The sequence below is a fragment of the Thermobia domestica genome, chromosome 10 (assembly GCF_964235325.1).
Source record: "Thermobia domestica chromosome 10, izTheDome1.hap1.1, whole genome shotgun sequence".
Taxonomy (NCBI): domain Eukaryota; kingdom Metazoa; phylum Arthropoda; class Insecta; order Zygentoma; family Lepismatidae; genus Thermobia; species Thermobia domestica.
This window is the reverse complement of record NC_137463.1, coordinates 21,100,553-21,128,305: the sequence shown is the minus strand read 5'-3', so window position 1 is coordinate 21,128,305 and position 27,753 is coordinate 21,100,553. Positions and strand designations below refer to the sequence as shown.

The window sequence follows — 27,753 nt, the reverse complement described above, 5'->3', positions numbered from 1 at the left end:
TCAGCGTCCCGAGAACGAGGTTTATCTCTCTCTTCAAACCGGAGATGGTAAAAAAATGTACATTTTTTCCAGTTACAAGACTGATTACGTAATGGATAAAATGGGAATATATATACAGGACGGTAAGAAACTATTTGAACAAACTTCGGGAGCTGATTTCCGACACCGAAACCAGCAAAAAAGTGCTCTGGAACTTTGGTCAGTGAGGGATAGTATCGGCGATAGAAGATGCCGAAAGCTTGGGAAAATGAACTTCAGAGGGCTGTAATTCAAAAACAATGCAACGTAGAGTGCGGTTTTAGGACATGACACTCGAAGTCATACCTACTCGATTGAAAAATGTATATTTCAAACCTCCGCAAGATGTGTGCAAGAGATTCCGCAAAGGAACGTAGGGATTACTTGTCAGGTTATAGGGAATTCCTCAAGAATAGGGATTATTCCTTTATTGCAACTGAAAGGGAAAGGCGTCAGTAAACACGTGTGGTTGTAATATTTATCTCTATAGAACAAAAACGGTAAGAGATGGCAAATAGTGGCTTCTTTGTGTGAATTCAGCGTCTGATGAACAGGCTCTATTTTTGATCTTATTCCTGTGTTTCAACAAGTAGTTACAGATATACTATATCAGGTTTGAGTATTGAATTTTTTAAGTTTAACATTGCATGGTTGTACCTTTTAAGCCAAAGGAGACTGATAGTATTGAATTCGTATAATATGGAAGTCGACTGTAGTTTCACACTGTGAAACGGATCTCACTTGTTTCGTTCTGGGAACGACTGACGATGAAAACAGCAGTACTGTTTGAAAATTCTCGCTGTGGTAAATACATTGACAGTATAAGATTAGTCGTATCATTTAGCAATTTATGTAATTTTCATTTATTTCAGGTCTAAAGAATGTCCTTATTTTGGCTGTACATTGGCTGGCTCTTGCAAGGAAGAACAGCTTCGATGGATGGCAGCAATGCTGATTGGCGAATATCCACAAGGGCTTATTTCTCCACAAACAGTCAATCTCCTAGACTGAAGGGCATTTAGAGTGTCAACACGTTGCCAATGTAGTTAGAAATATCGTAGACTAATAGTGATCACGAAATTCTGCTGGATTAAGTATCGTCTAATGAAGAGCTGTAGATCGTGTGATAAAGAAAAAGGCATTTTTGTTTCACTACTGTTTCTGGTCTTTCCGTCAAGTATTTATTTTGCATTGCACCGCGTGCCATAAAGTAAACCAGGCCAGTAAGTAGAGTATTTAGATTGCGTTTTTGGAGGGTAAATATATGAATAAGCTTGTGTAAATACTATGCAGGTATATTCGGTACTGTACCTAAGTTACTTCATACTTAGAATATCTATTGTATCCGAGAAGTCCATTGTTATAGGGAATTAATATATATGTATATATTTAATACTATTTATTATTAATTAAACTTGTTTTTAACTTGTTGAACCTCTTGTCGAGACATAGTGGAATAAATCCTACGCATAGGAGCTTAGCACTATGCTCTCCGAGGGTATAGAGCTTCTTCGTGACTAAGCTGTTACCGTACACACCTTTGGTGTGGGAGACCCGGGTTCGATTTTCGGCAGGAGCTCATGTGGTTTGGATCTCACGTTAATTAGTAGATCCTGTCTCATATGTTCTCGCTTCTGGAAGGACGTTAAACTCAAAATCAACTCAACTCAACTATCCAAGAGTATAAAGCATCAGAATCGTGGATTATTAATATTTTGCAAGTCACAGTTTGACCTGGCACTATTTGAACTAATATTCTGTATGTTGAGAAACATCTACCTGAGGATTACTTGACCTTGAAAGACATTGTATGCAGTATATTTTGTAATTTCCATATGACACTAGACTTTCCGGATACTTGCAGAGTGATATTCGAAACACAGCTGATTGTGGTTAGATACACCTAGCATGAGTTGATTGATTTGAATTTTTAAGTAATTAATTTCTAGGGCATTCGCTAGCCGTGATTAAGTTTCAGATTTTTATATCGAAAAATTAATACACTAATTATATATGAATTTTAAATTTTAATGAAATCCGCATCCAAAATAAGTGTCTTATTTCATTATTTATATCTATTGAAAACATTTGTTGTGAGTGCGATGTATGAATTTTCTGTGTACTATATATATATGTGAAGGTAAAAAGAGTTTCACGCGAATCAGCTATTCACTGTGTGTCATAAAACCGAAATTCACGGATTGGTTTTCGTATGAATTAAAATTGCATCTTTGGAAACATACAACGATGCTGGACACAAGACGCTTCGTAGTATATGTGGTGCGTTTTTTTTCTTTTTTCAAATCCTAAAACTATGTAGAGCACTGCGAGTGCGCGCCGTGTTCCTAAATTACTTTTGTATTTACAGGCTTGTGCAACTTAGACAGATGGTGGTGCTTGCTCAGATGAGACAAGTTTGTGTGACAAATCGTTCATTGTGTAATAAATGCTCACTTCTTATGCGAAGGTTTTCTGGTTCGATCATCAGTCACGTGAGTTTGAGGTAGATAATAGTGTGTTCATAGGTTCTCTTGGGGCTCTCCAATTGCCTACATTTTCATTCTGTTGTTTCTTGTACGATCAGTAAACTGCAGTAATAATTTACTAAACTGATAGGACAACATTGGATAATAAGGATTTAATTTCATTTAGTGTTTAGATCATAAAATAGGTAGTCCTAGCTAATTGTGTATGTATAAAAATAAATAAGCGTCATTATTCCTAATGAAACTATTGCGTCACTATTGCTAGTCAGTTACTAGTTCTTGCAGCTTCTTTATCTAATTTAGAGCCGCAGTGGTAGATTCGAGACGGGAGAGCTTAAATGTGAAAGAAAAAAGTGCTATATGCGGAGTTGGAGTACCTACAACATGATAGCTGTAACTAGATGTTTTAATAGTATGGTACTCTCCTATAGTGTGGATGCACAGATTATCTGGGATTGTGATGGCAACAGCTTACAAAACTTCTGTTCAAGGAAGAGTGAAGTGCATGCCATTCAGTTCTCTATCTCTTTTCAAATGTCGGCAGAATTCAGCTATGTTCGCCTCTTCTCTCTGACTGCAGGAAGTTGCGTCGTGTTTCAAAGTCTTAGAAAAATAATCTTTCTCTGATTTTTTTTTGTTTTTTTTTTTTAAGTACGAGAACAGTATTGTAGGTCGTCATAAAATGGGTGCGACATGCACGGATACATCCATCGTAACACTAAGTTGGAACAAGCCTGTATGCATGGTATTTTTTCCTATATAAATGTTAACATGTTGAAAGAAAATGAGAGAGATAATCACACATGATAAAGCCATTAGCAATACAATGTTGCAAGACTGATTTGTTAGGGACCAGTTTGCATTTTTCTATACTACTTTTTAACGAAAAATATATATATATAGAAATGTGAGAAAAGTTGGTATACTTAAAAACATATTGTTACACTTTTGTTTTATAATTGTATATTAACAGATTTTTAATAGATGTTTTATCGTACAATTTCATACCGACCAAATAAAGTTCAGAACATTTATATACATATATATATACAAATTTTTATATAAGTAATGAAATAATAATTAATGTAAGCCAAAACTTTGTATATACATACTCTAAACATTATACATACAGTATATATAAGTCAGTTTATAACTTTGCAGATATAAATATATATTTATAATAACGAATTATATAAAGATTCTGTTATGTGTGTAATGAGTGTTTTTATTGTTACAGGTTAATTACTAATATAAATTTTATATTATCTTTACTGAATTTGTGTGCCTTCTCTCCCTGCTGTTTCATGGAGATAAATTAAATTTATTATTATCTAGGTTTTAAAAGGAATATATAGTTTATTAGAGGACGGCAGTTTTAATATTCGTAAATTCATTTATTCATTCATTTATTATATATATGTTGAAGAATTTGATATAGAAAGTGTTATAATTATTGCACTGTTTGGGGGTTGATACTTTTCACGAATCAGGCAAACAGTCTTAAGTATTTTAACAATAGCGTGATAAGTCGCAGCATTTTTTTTTTTTTTTAATGTAATAACAGCATTACTTTATCTGTGGGGTGGAGTAGTGATATAGCGATTACTTCTGGTGTGAAGGGTCCTTGGCTTGGTTTCAACCAGTGTGAGTTTATGCTAGACAATGGGTCTATAGTTTTTTTTTTTTTCGTGATTCTCCCTTTTCTCCTACTGTCCTAATCTCCTCATTCCACCATGTTTTCAATTAATCATTTAACCATTAGGCTTCTTTAGCTTACAGGATATAACTGAGGAATAGGGATGTCCACATTTCGAAAAATACCTTTTAGAGAAACGAATTTTTCGAAAATGAAAAGTGAACAGAAAAAAAATCAAAAAGCGAAAATTTTTTTGAACGGAATTTTTCGAAAAACGTAAAATTTTTGAAAAAAAAAACGAAAAATTCAAAAACAGATTTTTTGAAAAAGGCCATCCCTACTGCAGAACAGTAAGTTAAACTCTACATTTCACTTATAGCTATTGTAAGCTCGAGTGGTTAGATTTTACCCACTAGTAGGCAATGCTTGCAGTCAGTAAGAAAAGGCTAATGTGGCGCAGGGGACCCCATTTAATTCCTAATGGTGCTCATGTGCTTCGGATCCCACTTAAGCTATAGGTCCGCATCTGAATGGGACGCCAAACTTTGAAATCAACTAACGAACCAAAAAATTGGTTCATTTCCTGCAAATATTTACTTTTAAAATAAGGAGAAATGCTTCCAAAATTTCAAACTTGCAAACAAATTGGTTGTAAATTTCAATATAATGTGTTAACTATTTTTGATACTGCTGTAATACTTTGCTTGGAACATGTGTTGAGAAGTTTACTACGAAAAAAAAAAAAAAAAAAAATTCTCCGTGTAAAAATATTTACCTTAGGTATCTAAAAAAATTTCCGCAATTGGGTTGAATATGCTTGCGTTTTATCGTTAGTTCGGAGGAGATGATCAATGTTCGTCGAGGTTTGACAATGAAGTTCCAGGATTGCCAGTAAAAGAAATCAGGGTGTCTTCTTTGACCAATGTTTCAAAGGACACAGATGTCCTCTTTGTCAGTTCTCCTCATGTTCTGGAAATGAAGAATATCATAGATCAGTGTCACATGATAAGTAATTTTGTCTCATTGTCAATTTTTGTAATTGTACTGATTAATATATTTTTGTCTCTTTATTTAAACAGGTTATCAAGTACCTATTTAATTGTATAATCATGTACAGTTTTTCTGTGTTAACTGTATGCATTTGTACTCAATGGCCCAGTGTTTATTCGAGTTGATTTGAAGGATGTAACATAAAACAATTTCATAAATAATCACATTGTTACTGACAGGATATGACGTTGGAAAGATTTTTTTTTCTATAAACGAAGATAAATATCAGTTCCTTGTATTTTTTGTGGCATTACCTTCATAAGATGTACAAAATAAATTTATGTAAGCTCTAGACAGTTAGTTGGTGAAATATGGAGTAGGCGTACAGTTATTGCAAGTCCTGGACTTCAATCCCAGTGGTCGGTCATTCCAAGTTTCTGCACAAACTAAGATATCGTACTACTTCTTTCCGTAGTTTCATTAGACAAATGCCGAGGCAGTACTTTTGCACGAAATATCATCCATTGGAATTGGTGTGTATTTTTTATACTATTAAGTTTTAAGTTACTATATTTTCATACAACGTGGGTTGCTTTATGCATAGTTCAACAACAGTGGCAATGGGACTGCAGAAGAGAGTGAAAAAAAAGTAGCGTTGTATATCAGGGAAACAGAGTATGTTTAAAACCGTACATACTCGAATCTAAGGCGCACCCCCATTTCTAAACTTCGAAAGTTGTTTCGATTTCTTGTATTCAGTTCTAAGACGCATCCTGGATTTTCAATGAAGCAACTGAGAATTTGGCAGTATAAAATTAAATCATACGGGTTTGTTTGTTCAAACTGAACATTTAAATGTCAAAACTAAAAAGAGAACAAAGGTACAATCTTACAATCTTACTTACAATGTGAACAGAAGACATCCTGCTTAAGCACTTTCACTATCACTTTGTATACGATTCCAAGACGCCCCTTCCCCCCCATTTTATACCTGAAATTTTGGTAGAAAAAGTGCGTCTTAGATTCGAAAATGAAATGAAGTCGTGTAAGTTTTACATCCCACGGTTATGCCTTCTAGGCTAAAGGAGATGGTGATGATGAGAAATGAAGGAAATTGTGGAATGAAGAAGGTGGGAGGAAACGGGAGAACTCCGAGAAAGCCCACGCCACGGTGTTTATCCACCACAAAGTTCACTTGGCGTGAGCTGGGATCGAACCAAGGATCCCATGTACCAGAGGTGAATGCTATACCCCTGAGTTATCGGCCCCGTCTTAGATTCAAGTATATACGGTACTCAAACATTTTTTTGACTCTTTTGATGGATTCCATGTTGATAAACAGTGCTCGTGAAAGTAACGATACGCACAACATCAATTAATCTTTCATTGACCGTCATGTTGCACAAATGACAGTCGGGAACGATGCTTTTGCACTACATCATTATGCGCTGCCATCCGTTCAGCCATGCATAAAGCAAATAACGTTATATAAAAATACAGTAACCCAGCATTCAATAATATAAAAAGTATATGATATTTTCTATAAATGACATTTTATACCCAACCTTGTATGTTAGGGTCTAATCAATTTACTTCTGAAAATTCGACTTGCAGTCCAGTTCCTATTAATATTGCCATTGATTATTCGTATGGATTTTGCGAATGAAAGAATTGGTGAACAGTACTTGACGTTGCTGCAAACTGACACACATATCCGTCACTATTGTCATAACACTTCCTCTCAAAGTTTTACTATTTAACTTCTTCAATTTCTCTTCTACAAGAAAATCTCAAGCAGTTGTAGTGGTGTTTTCTTCCGAAAATAAACCGGGCTCGGGTTTTTCACAATTATACCTAAGGATACTATAATTCCTTCTATAGTCATCAAATTAGCTGAAGTTATTGGTTGTAGTGCACATTTCATAGTCTCTATCCTCTTTAATTCAGCGTCTAGAAAACATGTTACCTAACTAGTGGCTGTGTCATTGGTTTTATACTTAGTTACCTTCTATATTAAGACATGTAACATGATGACAATTTGATTCAGCCTCAAATTTCAAGTATGGAAATAACCTCACAATGAGTTCTAACAAACCTTGCTGTGTTCCGTAGTACAGTTGCAAGCTTTGGTTTCAGGTATTTGCTTTGTAGCCTTCTACAGAAAAATTAATAAGGGTAAGGTAATACAAATGGTCTAATATAGAAAAAGGAATGCTTCTACTTATATGTTGAAAATATTTTAAAATTCACCGTTAACAGATTTTATTGTTACTTCACCGTTGCGGTCTTAATCCATTTTTTCCAGGGTTTCCAAGTCAGAAGCTAATACTATGGCACATATTATAAAATTGTGTTTACTAGACCATGTGTAATACCTAAAATTTACAAACCCCTCCATGATTTGTGCTAAAGGCATCATTTTGTTTTGCTGCTGTACCAAGCAAGATCAGTTCTATACAAGGTGTGATTGGAAAATTTTAAGATAGGTGGCGCCACGGTTCAAGAGGAGTAGATATAATTGCCCGTTAGCGTGAAAGCGGTGGCTGGATGTGACTTTGATACGTGCTGCAAGAATCAAGCGATAGCTTTGTTCAGTACAGCGTAATAACCTGTTGATTGCGTGTATATATATATATTTGCGCAAAACGAATGAACCTAGACTTCCACGGACAAGATTGGACCTTTGTTTCTGGGCCATACCCATAAACCCATTTTTCATCACTTGTTTTTACCCTATTTGATAATTCTGGGTCCGTTTCGGCCCGATTAAGCAGGTCTTGGGACACTTCTAGTCGGTGTTGTTTCTGTTCTGTTGTTGCATGTTCAAATCGTGACTTAAGAATGACTGAACCAGGTAGAAACTTAAATTCAGGTCGTCAGCCATCTCCTTAATTGTAAGTCTACGGTCCGAGCGCACTATTGGCTCAAACAGTTATCTCCATAAACTGTTTTTAAGAGTTCAGAAGTCTCTGAAGCAGATTTACGGTTTTAAAACAAAATTTGACACAAACGCTTTGTTCGTTTTTTTAATCCAATTTGGGCAATTAATACTCCACCACGACGCACACTGCACCTGCACTCAAGAGGTTGCTACGCTGTATTGAACAAAGGTATCGCAGTGATTCTTGCAGCACGTATCAAGGCCACACCAAGCCACCGCTTTCACGGCAACGGGCAATCTACTCCTCTTGAGCAGTGGCGCCACCTGTCTTAAAAATTTTCAAAAGGTACTGGAAATACTGAATTCTGTAATTATGTAAGTGGATGGTACAGGTCAGAGGGGCCATGTGAAATAAAAAATGAAACAAATACTTACGAAATGAATATATAAACTCCAATCGATATTTTAGCATCATGTTTCATATGTTAATTTCGTAAGTACCATTTAAAAAAAGAACTAACACTAATTTCCTATATACCTTATACATTGTATATATATATGTTTTTGTGTTTGTGATGAACTGTGATAGTTTTATGTGAGCGTGTGATACTTAGAATTTTTTAAAAGAAAATCATTTCTGCTGTTATGTTTTTCTTTCCATTTTTGCAAGAAAACATTTTGTAAATTTATTATGTGTTAAATTCAGTAAGCGATTTGCTAAGAATCAAGTAACAATATGAATTAGAAATTGATTTGCAAATTATTCAGCAGTATTGTAGTATGCCGTTTTTTGTGATTAAATTTATGTATATGTATGTATTATATAATATATTCAATATTATTTCTATCAAATTATTATATTATTATTTGTTTCTATTTTATGAAATAAAAAGTTTATTACTATGAATGCTGGCTGTGGTTCTCATTTCAGTTTGTTGTAAAACTGGCAAATATTAGGAAGACAAAATATTAGATTATTCATTATTATAATAATCGTGGAAGGTTGTCCAGAATCTGATCTGGTCTGTGATCACTTCTCATCAATTTTTAAACCGTTTGAAGCACTCAAAAACTGTGCGCTTCATAAAAGCCATCACCGCACACCAACAAGTTATACGTTTGTCACGGATTTTTCCAGTTTGAAAAGGGACTTCACATTGATAAGGTGTTCCATTTTAACACTTAGGTATTTTTCCGACACGGAGCAGGTGCAGGCAAATGGACAGACCTACGTTCAATCCATTTATACCTCATTGAATTATTCTCTAACGGCAATAGCATAATGAGCTGGTGCTCCATCCTACTGGAATCATACACGACCGAGCAATCTCCGATCTTACAGATATGGAATAAAACAATCACGTACCATGGTGAGATACACAATGATTCACAGCACTGTCAAAGAAATATGGACCTACCAAGTGGGTTGCACACATTGCAGCACAGATATGACATGTGTTGGGTTATGTTCAAGTTCTTCATAAAATGTGGGTCTTCTTTACTTCAGAAATAAACGTTTCTGGCTTTTGCACTGCGATATATTGCACACTCGTCCGAGAAAAGCACTTTCCCCCTTGAAGGAAGAGTTGTAAAGCCATCGAGCATTCGTCCACAAGCTTGCTGACGTGTTTGCGTGTTACTATGAGTCAACTCGTTTACAAATGAAGGTTTAAATTAGGGAAGGCCAAAACCGGTTTCTAGTGGAACCGGTTTTCGGCTCTGAACGGATCAGGTTCCGGAATCGGGTCTGAAAACCGGATCTCCAAGAACCGGTTTCGCCCGCCGGAACCGAAAGTTTGTTGCCCATCCCTAATGGTGAAAGGGACAGGCAGACACCCAGGCGACGACCGCTTGTCTCATTTCACTAAACGGAGGGGAGGGTACAAGCGCGTGGTTCTCTTTGCATTGTTTTGCCCCTGCCAAGTGAACTTTGTGGTGGACAAACACCGTGTGCGTGGGTTTTCTCGGGGTTCTCCTGTTTCCTCCCACTTTCTTCATTCCACCATTTCATTCATTACTCATCATCACCGTCTCCTTTAGCCTAACCGGCATAACCGTGGGACGTAAAACTCAAAGATTTCATTTCATTTTATTTTTCTTTGCATTGTTTTGAAAGTGAACTTTGTGCCTCCTTTACGGGTCTTTGGGGCTTTCGGATCCGGTTCTGGAACCGGGTTTTTAGATCCAGGTCTAGAACCGGTTCTGAAAATCGGTCCGCTGGAACCGGAACTTTGTGGCCATTCCTAGTTTAAATGCCTTTAACTGTAAATCCTTCTTCATATGTTTTTATACTGTCGAGTAATGAACACCCAATTCTTGTGACTACTTACGAATGAACTTTTTAGGTGAACGTTCGAGAGACGCTGCAGCCTCTACACACGTTTTCAGTCGTATTGGTGGTCGTCCTAAGCGGGGCTTATCTTTTATGCAATCAGTTGCAAAGAGCTTTTTCTCCTGCCCTATAATTGTTGAGTTTGGAGGGGAAAGTTTCTGAAACCTTACAGTGAAATCATACTGAATATCCCTAATTGATTTTAATGTATGGGGTCATTTGTGAGCCAACGTGCTCATTTCGATGCATTCATCCATGGTGTAAGTGGACTCATCAGCTATGCCTTAGATGTTAATCAGCACCTGCCTGCAACAATAAGAAACAACAATTCATTAACATCTATGTAATACATAGGGAGTAACAGGACTTTGTGATCACTCTGTAGAGGTCTCACATGCCCGAAATAAGTGAGCTTTTTATTATATTGGTTTTCAATATTCTGCAGTGAAACAAGCCAGCTTTTGGACATGTCCCGACGTTGGGAAGTTTAAATTTCGGGAATTCAAGTAACTGTGATAATTGGGTTTTGTTCAAAATTTTGTATATAGAAGGCAGAGTAACCGAACTTTCCTTCTGTTATTGAGGAAAAAAAATGTCCAGTTGTTTAGTTAAAAAATTGAAATGTTTCATATTTAGGATATATGCCTATTTCCTTGATAACTAAATACCTTGCTAATTTTGACTATAACATTTGTATTTTGCAGCTATATTTTTTTGCTTGCAGGATTCCAGATTTTGGCAGGGTTCCATAGTTTCGACATAACGATTGCATAAACTCATATATAGTTTTTAATGTGTGTTGTTTCTTGAAATCCCTTCCAGTTCTTGTATCCCCAGGTTATTTATAAGCTTTGCTCATATATATATATATATATATATATATATATATATATATATATATATATATATATATATATATATATATATATATATATAAAGGTGGTTGGAAAATGTTAGTTTGGTGTCAAAAGTGACCCTAGGTCCTTAAACTCTTTTATCCTTTTAATATTGACATTGAGGTCAGAGAGTATGAGGAAATTACGACGAAGACAATATGAGAAAATAATTTATGCAAAAGGAAGATGTATGCCACATTGTTTTTATTTGTTGTCTTGTGAATGAGTGAATGAATACTTTTTAACATCATAGCTGCGGAATAAGCTGAAGGAACTGTCAAATAATTTACATATTTGTATCTGATCTTTGTTAAAATGAATCAGAAATTAATTAAAATATTTTTAGTGCAGCACTGTAACATCGTAAGCATATAGACATATAACCAATGTTTCATCCAGTCTCTTCGATTTCAGGGGTGGAGTGGGGGATCTGAAGCTTTAGAGGGAACCTTAAAGTGTTAGTTTGGCATAAGTGCTGTATCGTCGGACCACATGAAAATCGAAAAATAAGTGCCAAAATATTCTAAATTAGGTTAGGTTAGATCTTCAAAATAGAGATGTGTAAACTTTTACAATTTCGAGTAGAAAATCGTGTGAAAAAATACGCGCCATTTCTGAACTGCCTCTCCCGCCACTAAATCATAGTAAGTGTACTTTTCCGTCAAATAGTTCCTTCCACCTCCATATACAGTGCCGCTTACATAATCAAAAACATCCAACCACCACCACCAGTTTTTGAACTTCAACTATTCCCCTTACTAGATTGCCATTCAATCTTCCTCACAAACCAAAGTAAATTCTTCAGTTCATCCGGTAAATTTCCTAAAATTGGTCCGCCGATACAGCAATTAACCCGTTAGTTTTACTACAGTTATCGCATAAAATAGATCAATCAGTTTTAAAAAATAAATCAAGAAAAGTCTCACATAGCACAAATACGTCCACGGCATGTCCGAGACTGAGCCCGCAACGGACGACGGGACATCCCTGGATATCCGAATGTGCTCCCGGGACATCCGCGGGAGATTCGGATGTCCGCTAATATCCTGGGATACGGGATATTCAACGGGACCACGAAGGAATGTCTATTGGTTTTCCCTCGGACCTCCTGTCCCATCTGGGACGTCCCATGGACATCCTACATGGGAATCCTTTAGGACGTCCATGGGATGTCTTCTCATTGTCCCGATAATCCCGGGAACCGAATGGGATGATTGGGATCAAAATGGGACATCCCAGGGACGTAGTGTGCTATGTGGGATTACAACAGTACGTTGTATATTTCTTTTACTTGTAAATTATTATTTTCTTGTAATTTTGGGCCGTAAGGTATTTTAAATATGTGCTAGGCTGATTCTACTATTAGAAAAAGAGAAAGAAAAAGAAATAAGTTAGTTATAATGTCAATATAAAAAGATATTCAAATGTTTTAAATAATATGATTTTGGACGTCGTTGTCAGGACAACCGAAAATAAATAGACTCAATCAAAAAAGAAAGAAAAAAAACAGGTAGACATATTGAAGAAAAAGTGTGTAAACGTAAAATGCACACTTCTCAGTTATGATTATTAAACAAAGTGTAAAAACAGATAAATAAAGATGTTTTAATGGCTCAATATTAAGGATAAAGAACCAGTGATCGTTGTAAATTGGTGCTGAAACACCGAGAGTGGGTTGCATCGTTTGGAAGTACAGTAAAAGCGATCAACATTGAGCCTGATATTAATCGTACTATTTTGAGAAGTGGCAGGATTATATATAGAAATATCATGAGTGCTACAGATAGTGGAACGATTGACAATAAAACTATTCCTATTGTAATGAATTCTCCAGACAACATGTTAGAAGTCTTAAGAGAAATATCACGACAAATCAAGGACCAAGCTCGACGTAGTGATGAACAGTTTGAAAAAATGAATCAACAATTTGAAAAACTGGACCAAAAGGTGAATCAACAAGCTCAACATTTTGACGAAAAATTAGAGCAATTGCAGCAACGTAATGATGGCATACAACAGCAATTACAACAGATGAATCAGCAAATTGTAGCCAAATTTGAACGCTATGATGAAGAAATGGAAAAGATAGTACAGAGATGCACCGAGGTTCGACTCTGTAGATATTATCAGCGGCGTAGCATAAGGGAACGCCAGTACGCCCGGCATTCCCTGTTAAAAAGTACGTATTTCATTATATATAAATTTTTTGCTTGTAATTATCACAAACATTTCCACTCCAGTCTTCTGAATGCGCTCTATCGCTTTACTTTGACAAGCGGAACCTACGCATGCGCGTCACTCAAATGCACATTTATTCTTTCCTCTTGTATGCTATGTTCCTTGGGCATCCAGGCCTACTACAAGCATCGGGGTTTTCGTCTGCTTTCTGTCGAATGCGCATGCTCAACTACTTGCTTTCTCACTCCTCTTCACCCCTCGCAACTCTACATTTTGCTTTAGATATAAGCTGGCATATTCTCAAGTATTTCCAACTCTATTTTGAACTAAGCTATACAGAATGTACGAGTGCGAACTGCAAGGAAATAGAACAAAACAGAAATGGCTAGTTGAATGCCTTTTTGAAGCACGTCGGTTATGTAAATAATAGTATAAAAAGAGTTATGCTTTAGTCCTAATTAAATGCATCGTAATTGTAATCGTAATTAAACGCAAACTTTTAATCTTCATCACAAATACATAGTATGCCCAGTGGCGTAGCAAGAAACTCTGATGGAGCTCACACACAAGCATAGATATAAAGCATTATGTAGAATCACGGTCACCGATCTGATAGGCCAAGAGAGCCAGCACTTCCCGCTCCTCGCAAAGACTGCTTGGACCCTTCGAGTCTGGATATTTGACAGCAAAATAGACACACAGAAACAGGCCCCCTGAGTTGTTTTAAGTGCTTTCTACATCTTCAAATGATATACGTATACACTGAGTTCCGGACCCAAGATGACAAATTTCTAGGGGCGACATTATATATATATATATATATATATATATATATATATATATATATATATATATATATATATATATATATATATATATATATATATATATATAACGAGATTGAGGGATGGTATGTGAAGAAAGAGAAAGAAGCTTCCCACGAAAAAGAAATGAAGGGAACTAAGTATACTGAAAACAATGTTCATTCAACAATGGGGCAAGTTTTCTCGTCACAACGGTAGTGGCAAGAAGGAGCTGAGACAATTGCTTGTTAGCTTCTAACGTAATCCACGCATTTGCTTCTGTATGCCCCACTAGGCCACCAATTAGGGTGGACTGGCCCCGTAATTTTTTTATAATCCCATATTTCCTCGGTATCATATATTTCCCCTCGTATTGCTGATTGCAGCAGTATTGTATCGCACAAGTGACTAACTTTGGCATCCCCATTTCGGAATATCACGCTACGCTACTGGATATTATAGAGACTGTGGTAAATGAACACGCAAACCAAATTAAGCAGTTGCAGGATGAAGTGAATTTCATCAAAGAGAAGTGTATACATGAAAGTGCAGTGCATAATGGTGGGCACATGGATACTGTACACCCTACTTCCATCGGTTTGGAATCTACACGTCATCATCATCCCAGAGCAACTCTTGAATGTAATGAATCTTCAAGCTGTACTGAAGATAGTACCGAAGGAGAAAGGAGAACGAGGCAATCATCCAGGCAGAAACGTAACCACAGGTATTTGAAGGTCAATACAGGTAAACCTTTGCGATTCAGTAAAGTAAAATCACTTACTAAATTTAGTGGTGTACCAGAAGATATACCTGCGAGGGGGTTCCTAGAAAAATTTGAGGATGAATGCGAATTGATGGGTGTAGACGAATCTCAATTTTTAAAGTTACTACCACATATATTATTGCCGCCTTGCCTAACATGGTTTAAGGCAATTAGGAATAGCCTCCGTACATATTCTGACTTTAAGAACGCTCTGCTATCTAATTACGAGAACGATTTTATGATAGCAAATAGGGATGCCATACTGAGAACGAAACCATTCAATCCTAAGGTTCATAAAAATGTGACTGAATTTGTGGTTTCTACATATAACGAATTAAGATCATTAAATCCTAGTCATCCAGAATCCCGGATCGTTGCTTCTATTTAAATCTTACTACCTTTTAGATTACAGCAATTATTAATGTCCGCACAGTGTGTCAGTTTTAACCATTTGATTATGCTTGTCCAAAATTATGAAAGTCAATCTGCAATGCAAAATGGTAATAGAGGGTTGGATAGAAGTCAAGGTAATTCTGGTCGTAACCATGTACAGTATGCTCCGGTTCGCAACTTAAATCTACAAAGTGAGAATACGTCTAACTCGTATCGTTTTAATAGTAGAATAAATTATCATAATGTTTATAGTAATCAGAACTAAAAGCAGGGAATTCGTGTTACTATTCGGTTCAAAATCTCTTGTCGTCGCGAATGCTGTCGAGGAATTTGAAGCTTAAAATATATAAAACGATAATCATGCCTGTTGTTCTGTATGGTTGCGAAACATGGTCGCTTACTCTGAGGGAAGAACATAGACTGAAAGTATTTGAGAACAGGATCCTGAGAAGAATATTCGGACCCAAGAGGAACGAGAATGGGGAATGGCGGAAGCTTCATAACGAGGAACTACATAGTTTATACGGTTTACCCAACATTGTTAGGGTCGTCAAGTCTAGGAGGCTTAGGTGGGCAGGTCATGTAGCTAGAATGGAAGAAAGTAGAAACGCTTTCAAAGTCTTGACTGGTAGACCCATAGGAAAACGACCATTAGGAAGACCTAGGCGCAGATGGGAGGATAATATTAAGATGGATCTCGCAGAGATAGGAATACAAAGTAGAAACTGGATGCAATTAGCTAAGGATAGAAGTCAGTGGAGAGCTTTTGTGAACGCGGTACTGAACCTCCGGGTTCCATAGGCCATAGAGTTAGTTAGTTAGTTAGTTAGTTAGTTTATAGTAATCAGACGCAACCTAATCGCAGAAATGGAGATAGGAATTTTAGAAATAATAATCGAAATTTCAATAGGAACAATAATCATCGCCTGTTTACACAAAGTCGATTTACAGATGGCAGAAATTACATTGATAGGAATCCGAATGCTGTAACAGTACATAATCGCCAAGGAAGTACTCAAGATTGTGGGATAGAATGTAATTTAACTTAAGGGCCTTCACTACAGCGAAATTAAACCACAGCTAATTTTAAAGTTTTTCTCTAATATCTTCAAACCAAATAAAAATATTCAAAAAATAGAAACGTAGTGAACAAGACAATACGATTTCGTATGTGATACCTTTACCACAATTCACATATCTGCTTTTGGTATGCCGCTATTTACAGAACCCGCAAAAAATGCTAAATTATTTACAGTTGCAAATCGAAAGCAGATAGATGGGTTGTGATAACGGTATCACATGCAAAATCGTATTGTCTAGTTCACTACGTTTCTGCTTTTCGAATATTTTTATTAGTTTTGAAGATATTACAGAAAAACTCTAAAATTAGTGGTAGTTTAACTTTAGTGTAGTGAATACCCTTAACAGAGGGAACTTAGTCTTCAAAAGAGGAAAACGAAGTATTTTATGGATATGTAACTTGGTTTAATGCATTTTACTTTATGCTATTTAATCTTTGATTTTATATCCATAATAGTAATTGCTCAATTTTATGTTAGCATATGTCTTAATGTTATGCATTTTATTTGATATTTGTATTTCATACTATTCAGGTGTTTTCATATGATTGCAAAACGCAATATTAATCGCATTATTCATGTTTCATGTTATAAAGTATATTTGAAAGCATCTTTGTAATGCGAGGATATATATTGAAGTTAATAATTTATGTTTTCTATAATGAATTTGTATTTAAACAATTCTTACTTTTGTGTTCTTGTTACATTCGAATTATATGCTAATAATATAAATGTTAAAGAATAAAAGATGATATTTTTAATGAAAATGTATGAAGGTAATGACCATTATGTAAAATTGATGTCATGTATTTCATGGAAAAAAGTACGAGTAATGAAAATCAAAATTTATACGTTTTTCAAAGAACTTCGAGATTAAATGTTATTGCGGATTCAGTTTTAATTTGCCTAGAATATATGTATATCAACATCTTTAGTTATTGGCCCAAAGTCAATGATTTAAATTTGTTAACAATTAACCTTTTTATAGCCCATAACGGACTTAAATTAAGTGACCGTAATTTTTTGTGTGCCTTGTAATCAACGATTATAATGAAATATAATTAATAATAGTTTTTAATGTAAAAATAAGAAAATGCATGTGTATTATGATATGGTATATTTTGTATGTACGAGGGGCACATAAGAAGTACCTAAGGTTAACGGTCCAGAGTTCTTTTACTTTTTATTGAATAAATAAATAAAAAGAAAAGTCCGTCGAGGGCCATAATATACAACAGTACGTACTTGTAAATTACAACAGTAATATACTTGTAAATTATTATTTTCTTGTAATTTTGGGCCGTAAGGTATTTTAAATATGTGCTAGGCTGATTTTACTATTAGAAAAAGAGAAAGAAAAAGAAATAAATTAGTTATAAGTCAATATAAAAAGATATTCAAATGTTTTAAATAATATGATTTTGGACGTCGTTGTAAGGACAACCGAAAATAAATAGAGCTAATCAGTTTAACGAGGGAGACATATTGAAGAAAAAGTGTGTAAACGTAAAATGTACACTTCTCAGTTATGATTATTAAACAAAGTGTGAAAACAGATAAATAAAGATGTTTTAATGGCTCAATATTAAGGATAAAGAACCAGTGATCGTTGTAGGGTAACTATATACCTTACGGGACACATCCATTTAGTTACAAATTAATTTTTATTAACTACTGAAATATGAAAATTATGCACACCAGGGAAGGATCCAAAACTGCCATGAGCGGGAGCGCAGCTCTAGGAACAAATTAGAGAAAATTTCTATATTTTCTTATTATTTCCCTTTATGTTACAGATTTAAACTTGAGATAACAAGTTTCAAGTTCCGGTATCTCCAAAACTTGATATTTCTACATAATAGTAAATCCATTTTTTGAAATTAACATACGGCTAGTTACGTTATACTCCGAAAGAAAGAAGTAGCATTTTAACATTTCAAAATTGAAGTTAAGAAATGGAGTGAAAATAACTTGAATTTTTATAAGACTTCAACAAAAAAGGGAGTGTTTTACGTGATATTGTTTCTTGATCCCTCATAACTTCTGTTCTAACGAAAAAAAGAATGGGACAGGTATCAAATTGTTCAGTTATATACACAGACTTATGTCCCTGCTAAACCAGAAACAGCGTCAGAAATTTTGGAAGGAGGTATCTGGAGAAAATTGAACGTTGTAGTATAATTTTCGTTCTACAGCTTATATTAAAGTTATGTATACTTAAATTTGAAGTTGCTTGCTTTTATTTTTCAAACATGTCTGGACAGGACCCCTTTAAAATCCAACGATTATGTGAAATGGATGACAATGGTGAAATGAAGAAAATGGGACAAAACAGGAGAACTCAGTAAAAAACCTTTGCGTATAGTGTTTATCGATCATAAAATTCACTTGGCGGAAGCTCGAATCGAACCAGGGACTCCTCACTTACTACTTTGAATTTGTTTTTATTGTGCACCTAAGAAATTACAATATAAAAAAATGTGTGTAGCCACCTCAAAATTGTAAAATGTAAAATATATTACGATCCATGTATTTAATTTTCTCTGCATTTACTTCTAAACCCATTTCCTTGTAAGCGTTCAATAAAACCTCTGCATTTCTTTCTATTGTTCTTCTATCATTCTGTATCAAGGGCGGATCCAAGGGGGGATATCCCCCCAGAAGAGGGAACTTTCTTATTTTCTATATAAATAAAACCCATCCCAAAGTTTGGAGTTCTTAAAAGTAGCTCTAAGTAGCAGTATTACAACCCCCCTTCCAGAAGTCCGTCCTGGATCCGCCCCTGTTCTCTATTATATTTACATCATCAGCATACGCCATAACCTGGTGAATACCATTCAGCTCTAGGCTCTGGTTGCTATCTGGTTTTCTTTATAGCGTACTCCAGAACAAAGTTGAATAATAATGGCGAGAACACAAAATTTCCTGTTTCAGGCCATTCTCAACGTGAAAGCTCGTGAACAAGAATTTTCCTACTTGGACTTTACTTTGGGACTCATTTAAACATAGCTGAATTAATCTAACTAACTTTTTCGCTATTCCAAATTCTATAAGAATGTTTCCCTTCTAATCGAATCATGTCTTTCTAAAATCAATAAATAATTTATATACTGAGGTTTTGTATATTGTATTTATATACTGCATTTCTTTTCAAGTATTTGTCGAATGGTAAATATCTGGTTAGTTGTTGATCGATTTCGGTTCGGCTGAATCCATATTGATAATCTCCAATACTTTCATGTGTGTACAGCGTCCAAGGGCGCCCATATTGTGATTTCCAAGGGGGGGGGGGCAAATATAAGCGACGTTTCAAAAATAGTTTCAAATTTTGCTGTAACTAATGTAAAAATTCTATTGGATTTTCGATATTCTGAAGTACAATTTCCCCGGGGGGCGCCCCACCTTGCCCCAAATTGATTCTTTCCACTCCTGTGGGAATTCCAGATAAGGAGAATGAGTTTTGTGTATCTTGCTTCACAAATTTTTCCCCTCCAGCTAAAATTAACTCAGCCAAAATGTCGTCTACACTCGGAGATTTGTTTCCTTAATTTCTTTCTATTTCTGTTCGGTTAGGCTCTGAAATATATTACAGCAGAACTGCTGTATATATTTCCCTTTCTCTATGAACATTAGCTCTTGGCTGCGTGTTAAGCAAATCGTCAAATAAATTCATATACTCAAAATGCTATCTGTATCAGCGAGGATTGTTCCGTCGGCTTTCTTTTATATATAAGCGCGAGGTTCATAGCTTTCCTTAAATTCGTTGATGCCCTTATAAATATTTCAAACATTTTTGTATTTACTATTATCTTCAAGTTCATTAATTTTAGCTTTAGAAAACTCGTGTATCTTTGTTCTAAAATTTTTGGAAGTTTTCTGTCTGACGTCAACGAAATTTTGTGGAGGTATATCATTTGGATTTTTTAGCCAACGCAGTTTTGCCTGTTTTCTTTTCTCTGCTAGTTTAGTGCATTCATGGTCAAATCATAGTTTGTTCCTTTGTATTTCCGCGTACATAAATTTTTCTTTTGCTGAGTTTTAAAGCTATTCTTAATTTCAACCGAAGTATCCTCAACAGTACCCAAATAACACGTACGTGTACGACACATGTGCACTATCCATGCATAAGCCGTACATGTGCACATGTATATTTGTGTGGATGATGAACACATACATAACCCGTGCATAAGCCGTACACGTGAATTTGTGTGGATGAAGCACACATACATAACCCGTGTATGTGCACATGTGCATTTACGTGGGTTATGCACACGTACATAACCAGTGACTAAGTCGTGCATTTGCATGGATAAAGCACATTTACATAACCCGTGCTTAAGCCATTACATGCGCATGTGGATGAAGCGCACGTACAGAACCCGTACTTAAGCCGTTATGTGCACATGTGCATTTGTATAGATGAAGCACACATTTATATAACCCGTGCTGTAGCCGTTATGTACACATGTGCATTTGAGTGCATGCAGCGCACGTACATAACCCATGCTTGAGCCGTGTATGTGCACATGTGCATTTGCGTGGATGAAGCACATTTAAATTACCGGTGCTTAAGCCGTTGTGTGCACATGGGCATTTGCACGGCTACTGCACGTGTGTGTGAGACGTCCATAATACCGTGCAAGTATATACTTTTACTTTCACTCTTTTATTCTCATTCTCATCAACAATATAAAGTAACCTCCATTTTTGGTAGGTATCGTTTTTCCTCCAGGTGGTGTGAGACTTTTCGACGAATAACAGCTGAATGATTATACAAACTCCATAACGTCCGCTGAGCTAGGATACAAGATGAACGACCGATTACAGCAGAATATGTTGTGTTATTTCTTACTTGGCAAATATGTCAAAGATACTACCTAAAGCTTTACTCGTTGCAAATAATAAACTCCAAAACTAAAATTCTTACTGACAATTGTTAGTTACTTGTGATATACTTTGAAGATGATGTCTTTGCTGTTATAGATGGTATTACTGCGCAAGACACCAAATATATAAACTCTTTTTTTTTTTCGTTGCGTCTCGAATATGCTTTTGCATCACCTCTGTACTACGAGGAAATCACCTGTGCCCTACATGTAAATCATCTGGGTACTGTGGGTAAATCACCTCTGTCCTACATGTAAATCACCTGTGTGTTACGTGTAAATCATCTCTGTCCTACATGTAAATCATCTAGGTACTGCGTGTAAATCATCTATGTGCTACGTGTAAATCACCTGGGTACTGCGTGTAAATCACCTCTGTGTTACGTGGAAATCATCTCTGTCCTACGTGTAAATCACCGCTGTCCTACATGGAAATCACCTGTGAACTACATGTAAATCGAATACGTGCTACTTGTAAATCACCTGCGCGGTAGATGTAAATCACTTGTGCAGGACGTGTACGTGTGCATTGCACATGTTCTGTGCACGTGAAGATGTTGAATAGGACCTGTGACGTATATGTGCATCACATGTACAGGCGTGCATTTATACAGATGATGCACATATTGCATCCGTGCAATTGTACATGTACTATACGGATACTGTACGTGCATTGTGCTGTCTAGGTAGTGCATTCCGAATCTTCCAAAACCGAGAATCTAATTGATACTTCAATCTGGTATTCTCCACTCACCTTGTTCTCTTCTAATTCCTTTAAATTAAATCTCTCGGTTTTCAGACATTGAATATTTTCTTTATTCAACGATAAAACTCCCTTATTATCGTTGCTACCAGGCAGTGATCAGTTTCATAATCAGCCCCTCTAAACGACCGAACATCAATTATGCTAGATTGTCTTCTTCTATCTACTAAAACATGATCAATTTGATTACGTGTTTTACCGTCTGGTGAGTTAGTCTAAGTATATTTATGAACGTCGCGATGTGGGAATTTCGTACACTGAGAAAAATCCGTTATCCGGACAGCGGTATATTGTACAAATATACGGAATCCTCGTGCTTACTATAGAAATCGGTATGGATCATACGTTATGCATATGCTACATACGCACTGCTCTTAGATGTTACATCACGTCGTTGCAGGATGCCTGACATCTAACAGTTTTCCGCATATCACATGCATATACTTATATTTCATTCCTCAGCTGAGATCCTGACCGCCCATATTGTTTTATATTGAAAGTGCATATAGATGGAACACTTATACGGCAAGTATTATAAAACATGAGTTTTCAGTTATAGATCTGCTGTATGTTGTCCAAAAACTACAGGAATTACGCATGTAACCTACCTTTTTAAGTACGCCACCTACATTTTTTTCAGTGTACTTGTTACGATAAAGTTTTTGGATTTTGCAAAATTTATGAGTCTAACGCCCGTTGTAATTACTTTTCTTATCCAGACTTTTATATCCCATGATCGGTTTGACAAAATATCCTTTCGTCCAACCTTCGCATTGACAATCCTTAATAGAATTTTCACATGGTATCGCGAGAGTTGGTCGAATACTCTTTCTGCTTCTTCGTAAAATCTCTTTTATATCGTAAACTTTATCTTCTGTTGGGGCATGTACATTTAGAGCAATAATACCACACCATAGACCATTAGGAGTAATAAAAGAAAGTCTAACATTAAATCAACCCATTTAATTGCTAACATTATTCGTTTGTGAACGAAAAACCCTGTTTCTAATTGGTTATTTTTATTCCTTCACTATAAAAGAGTGTAAAATTTCCATACTACACTATTCCTTTTCCTTCCCATCTAACTTCCGAAACTCCTATAGGTACATTCAGTGGCGAAGCGTACTATGAGGCTCTGAGGCCGGGCCTACCCTGTTTTCCACCGTATATTTTGTTTATTTTTGGTTTCTTATACAATAAAGTTAATACTTCAACATTTCGTTTTTTTTTTCGATAACAAAATAGTAGGTTGGAAACACACGGAAACCCTTCCGTCTGAGCCTCACGAACTTGCTAGACAGGTTTACTAGCAATGCTGCTCAGGAAGCGAAGCTATTATCGCTGGGGATTGCACGCATTGTTAGAAAGGTGCGAAGGCTCGCCTCTGGGAGTTTAGTTTTAGCGTTAAAGGCATCTTTCTGTGTACAAGTATTTGTTTCTGCTTTCTATTAGTGATAATTTGTTTAATTTAAGTATATACTCTCAGGAGTTATTCAGAGTGGCTGCTTCTTTTCCCTACATGGGGTCTGGACCAGAATAGTCTGTAGAATATAAGTCTGATACATTAGACACAGGGGTGCCCACAAGGGGGGGCTTTGACGCAAACTGCGTCATTTAAATATTTGGGGGGTTAAAAATCTATATAAATATGTTTGAGGGGGTGTAAAAATTAATCGAAAAGATTTTTTTTTTTTTTTATGGAAGAACACCTATGGATAGACAATTGCGCGGGGATGCGTCATGGACATAAGGGGGGCGGGCACCACTGTTAGACATATATATAAATTTATCAAACACTACCGTACAGGATAAAATTTCTGTGTAACTTTAGTTGAGTTTTCCATTTCATAAAATCAGTGGGGTATTTACGATTTTGTTTCTGGGACTTTGCTTGTTTCGGAAGGGGCTTTACGAACGTTATTCCTGGAAATGTGAAAATTCTGCAATACATATAAAACAATAAGAAGTTCCGATAGAATTTTGGTGAGTGCTTAAGTCCTGAAGCTGCATAGAATACAATATTAAATATCTTGCGTTGATTCAAATGAAGTTCCTTTTGAGCATTGACATTTCTATTGAAGTCATTACCACGTGATGCATTAATTAAATGCGGTGTTGTACTTACTTTAAAGTGGGAGATGCAAGTAACAAATACATATCCAAGAAATTTGATAGTTAACTGTAAGAATGTACTTAATTTTTCTCTTCCTCCATTTTCAAATTTGCAGGAATTGAAAACAGAAGTGAGGAGGAAATTCCCCTCATCCCCCCTGCAAATCCCAGGCAGAAGAAATAATGAGCTGCACTTCAAAATAGATGTGATGGAGCTAAATGGAAATATTCCATTAATACATATTGCGTTTTTTCCTCATGTAAATATTTGTTGCATAATAATAATAATAATAATAATAATAATAATAATAATAATAATAATAATAATAATAATAATAATAATAATAATAATAATAATAATATACTACTTTTGCTTATATAAATATTCATTCTTCCTTGTTAAATTAAACAACAACTACTATGTATACATACACATAAATTTAACTCTAAACTCTGTTAGAAATAAATTTAAGAAAGTTCTTTAAAATAAATAGATTTGGTAGTTTTCTTGTTTAACTCAATAAGAAAAATAGAATTCTGACTATAATTTTAAACATTGTATGATACATTAAATGATACTTATGTTATCAGTTTATCGGGCCTACCTTACTTGTGGGATTACGCTTTGCCACTGGGCAAGGTCGCCTATCCTTTGATGGGGGCCCACTTTAAGACAATTTTCTTACTCCATATAGGCCTACGGTACGAATATGAAATTATAAATGAAGCATCAAACAGGTTCACTAAATTACATAAACAGCACACAAAAGGTAAATAAAACAAAAATGAGTTGTGGGTCCATTTCAGTAAAAATGTCTACTATTAGGGGCCCTAGAAATAACATTTATTCGTATGGCTTTGAGATTAGTCAATATTGTCCCCTTAATTAATTTGTCATGTATGGAACACAGACCCAGGGGCGTGCGGGAGGACCTACAAATAGTAAGAGAAAGATGAAAAGAAGGGGCCTATTTTCGAATTTTGCGGGAGGGTCCAAAACAACTTTTTCTAGGGCGACCAAATATTAATACTTGCTCCCCTAGAAAAAATAAGTTATGGCGCTACTAGTGTTCTTACTGAACGCGTGATATCGACTTCGATTCCCAGTGGGGGAGGGGGTACCGTACTTACCTTGTTTTCAAACCCGAGTAATGGTTCAGTTTCCACTTTAAGCGGTATACGTCCTGTCTTATACAGTTTCGGTATTGAAAATGCAACTTAGACCACAACCAATCAACTAGTTGTAGTTTAATCCAAAGCTGCGATTCGCATATTTTGACACATTAACTTTTTGTTAGCTAAGTTTGGCAACTCTGGGTTACAAAATATAAGAATTCCCGCCACCTCGAACTGACCAATGGTCATTGGTATGCATTTTTCTTACCTTTCTTTTTATGTGTAGACATTGTGGTTCATCTCGCAGTGCACAGAAAGGTGGGGCGGTAAAAGGGGAAGTGTTGGAGAGAATCGGTCAGAACTCAGGTAAAAGTGACCTCTAGGGAAATCAGCACGAACTCAGGAAGCGATGCTTATTTGTTTGTCTGCTGGCCCCACCTCTTTCTTCTTCAATGTTACGTTTTCTTCGTCGTCTTCTTTTTATTTGAAATTGTAGCGTCTTCAGAGCGCCAGAATTGCTACTTCTTTTCTTTTTTTTCTTTTTACATATAACCCTCCTACTGCACACGTTTTTTTCTCTCTCTCTTAAAACTCCCTTTCGTCCAAAATTGTTTCCGATTCCAGGCTGTGGGAGGGAAGAAAGGGAAGCGTCTGGACGGATGATCGTAGGTCCAATCGTAAAATTTCCCTGGTCAGTCTATCTATGTGGTCACGTGGGATATGGTGACGATCTGGAAGAAGGATAAAAAGAAAAAAAGAATATTCTAGACTGCTTTAATTTTTCCTTTCGTAACCCATGCTCTTCTCTTTCCTCCTCTTCCCTCAAAATAAAAGTTATTTGCTAACATTGAGGTAGATACAGCGTGTTAAAAGTAAGGAAAGAAAACGAGATCAAGACGCAATAAAAACGACACTTACAATTCCCGCTTCAACCCTATATAACTGGAATTATAAGGGGGATGCCTTCACCTCGATCTGCCTGCACCCTTAAATTCGTCACGGTTCACTAGTAGTGCTAATATATACGGATACTGCACTTAAAATCGACTTTTTTACAATTTGTTTCTTCTTAAAGATCTCGAACGTAAAGAAGGAAAAAAGGAAAGTCCAACAAAATGAAATCTTGTTTAGAAATACCCGTTTTAATGCATTTGTTTATTAATCAATATATACTATTAGGAATTTGGAGTTGTTAGGTGAAGCCTCACTCAGGTACGAGATTCATCCGCCATGTTTCATCATCATTCTTCATTTTTATCAATTAAATAATTACACTACAAAATACTTAATAACATTACTTAGTAATGTAGGTGATTGAAACCTAGGTCTGTAGCCTACTTGAAGATATAAAACCTCAATTGAGGTTCTAAAAGAATGAAAGAGTTGTTAACTCCGACCAGGATGTTATAAAATAGAGGATCTGCCTATAAGTATCTTCATCCTGTTAATTCAATGTAACCCCCCCAAAAAACAATCGAGCATCGGCACGTCTGATTGGCTACTCTCGTTTCCGCCATGAATGTTAATTCAAAACATCGCGATCGTATTGGGTGGAGCAGGCAGAGTGGGGGTGGCGAAACTGTGACGTACTGTATGCTTCACGATTTTGTTGTATAGGCAGATCCTCTATTTTATAACATCCTTGAATTCCGCAATTAATTATGGACTATAATGTAACCGAGATAAAATGGCGTCCGGATAAGTAGAGGTTTTGAACTCACTTTCATTATTTAATACATTTTTAATCATGAACAATTTGTAATTGCTCATGATTCTTTAGCTAAAGAATAGGTCTACTATTTAACGCATATTTATACTTTATTTTTTGTGACAAATTTCGTGAAGTAGTTGACCTGGCCTAATGGCTACAATATTCGTTTTATACTCCACTAGTGGTTGAAAAGAAGAGGAAGACTATCATGTCAATTGTAGTCTTCGGACGGGTGTTCATCTGTGACAGCCTTCGAGTGCATATCATATCCCGCGATGCTGTGTACAGGAAGGGAGTCAAGTGGGACTTTGTTCACACATAGGCGTCACTACACTACTGTACGTGTACATATATTTTCTTCGAACATACATCAGTTTCCTTGTTTACATTTCCCTTTTCTCACTATACATTTCTCTGTTTTCCCCACTTTTTTTCTTAGCCCCGTCTACCTCGATCCTAACATAAGTCCTCTTTCGCTGTCTAAACTTCTATCCCGACTGTGACGTTTTCCCGATTCTGATATTTACTTTTCACGTTTTTACCTTATCATAATTCTTACTTTGTATGATTTTCTGTTACTTTTCTTGCTTATTACTTTTTACCCTTTTCCTATTAATCATATCTTTACATTGTACACGTTTTATTACTTTGTATAACTTTCCGTTCTACCTTAACCGGTCTAACTTAACAGAAGAAGCCTCAATTGT

At 35.9% G+C, this 27,753-nt stretch overlaps 1 protein-coding gene across 1 annotated transcript in view; it reads left to right on the top strand.

The window, feature by feature from the left end:
• RhoGAP15B (RhoGAP_ARAP and RA_ARAPs domain-containing protein RhoGAP15B) overlaps window positions 1-8,539 on the top strand; it is a 74,664-nt gene extending 66,125 nt beyond the window's left edge. The window contains exon 13 of the mRNA XM_081727864.1: window positions 891-8,539. Within this exon, the coding sequence (XP_081583990.1) occupies window positions 891-1,029 (139 nt within the window). The 3' untranslated portion in view covers window positions 1,030-8,539. The remainder of the gene's footprint in view (window positions 1-890) is intronic.
• The last annotated feature ends 19,214 nt before the right edge of the window (window positions 8,540-27,753 follow it).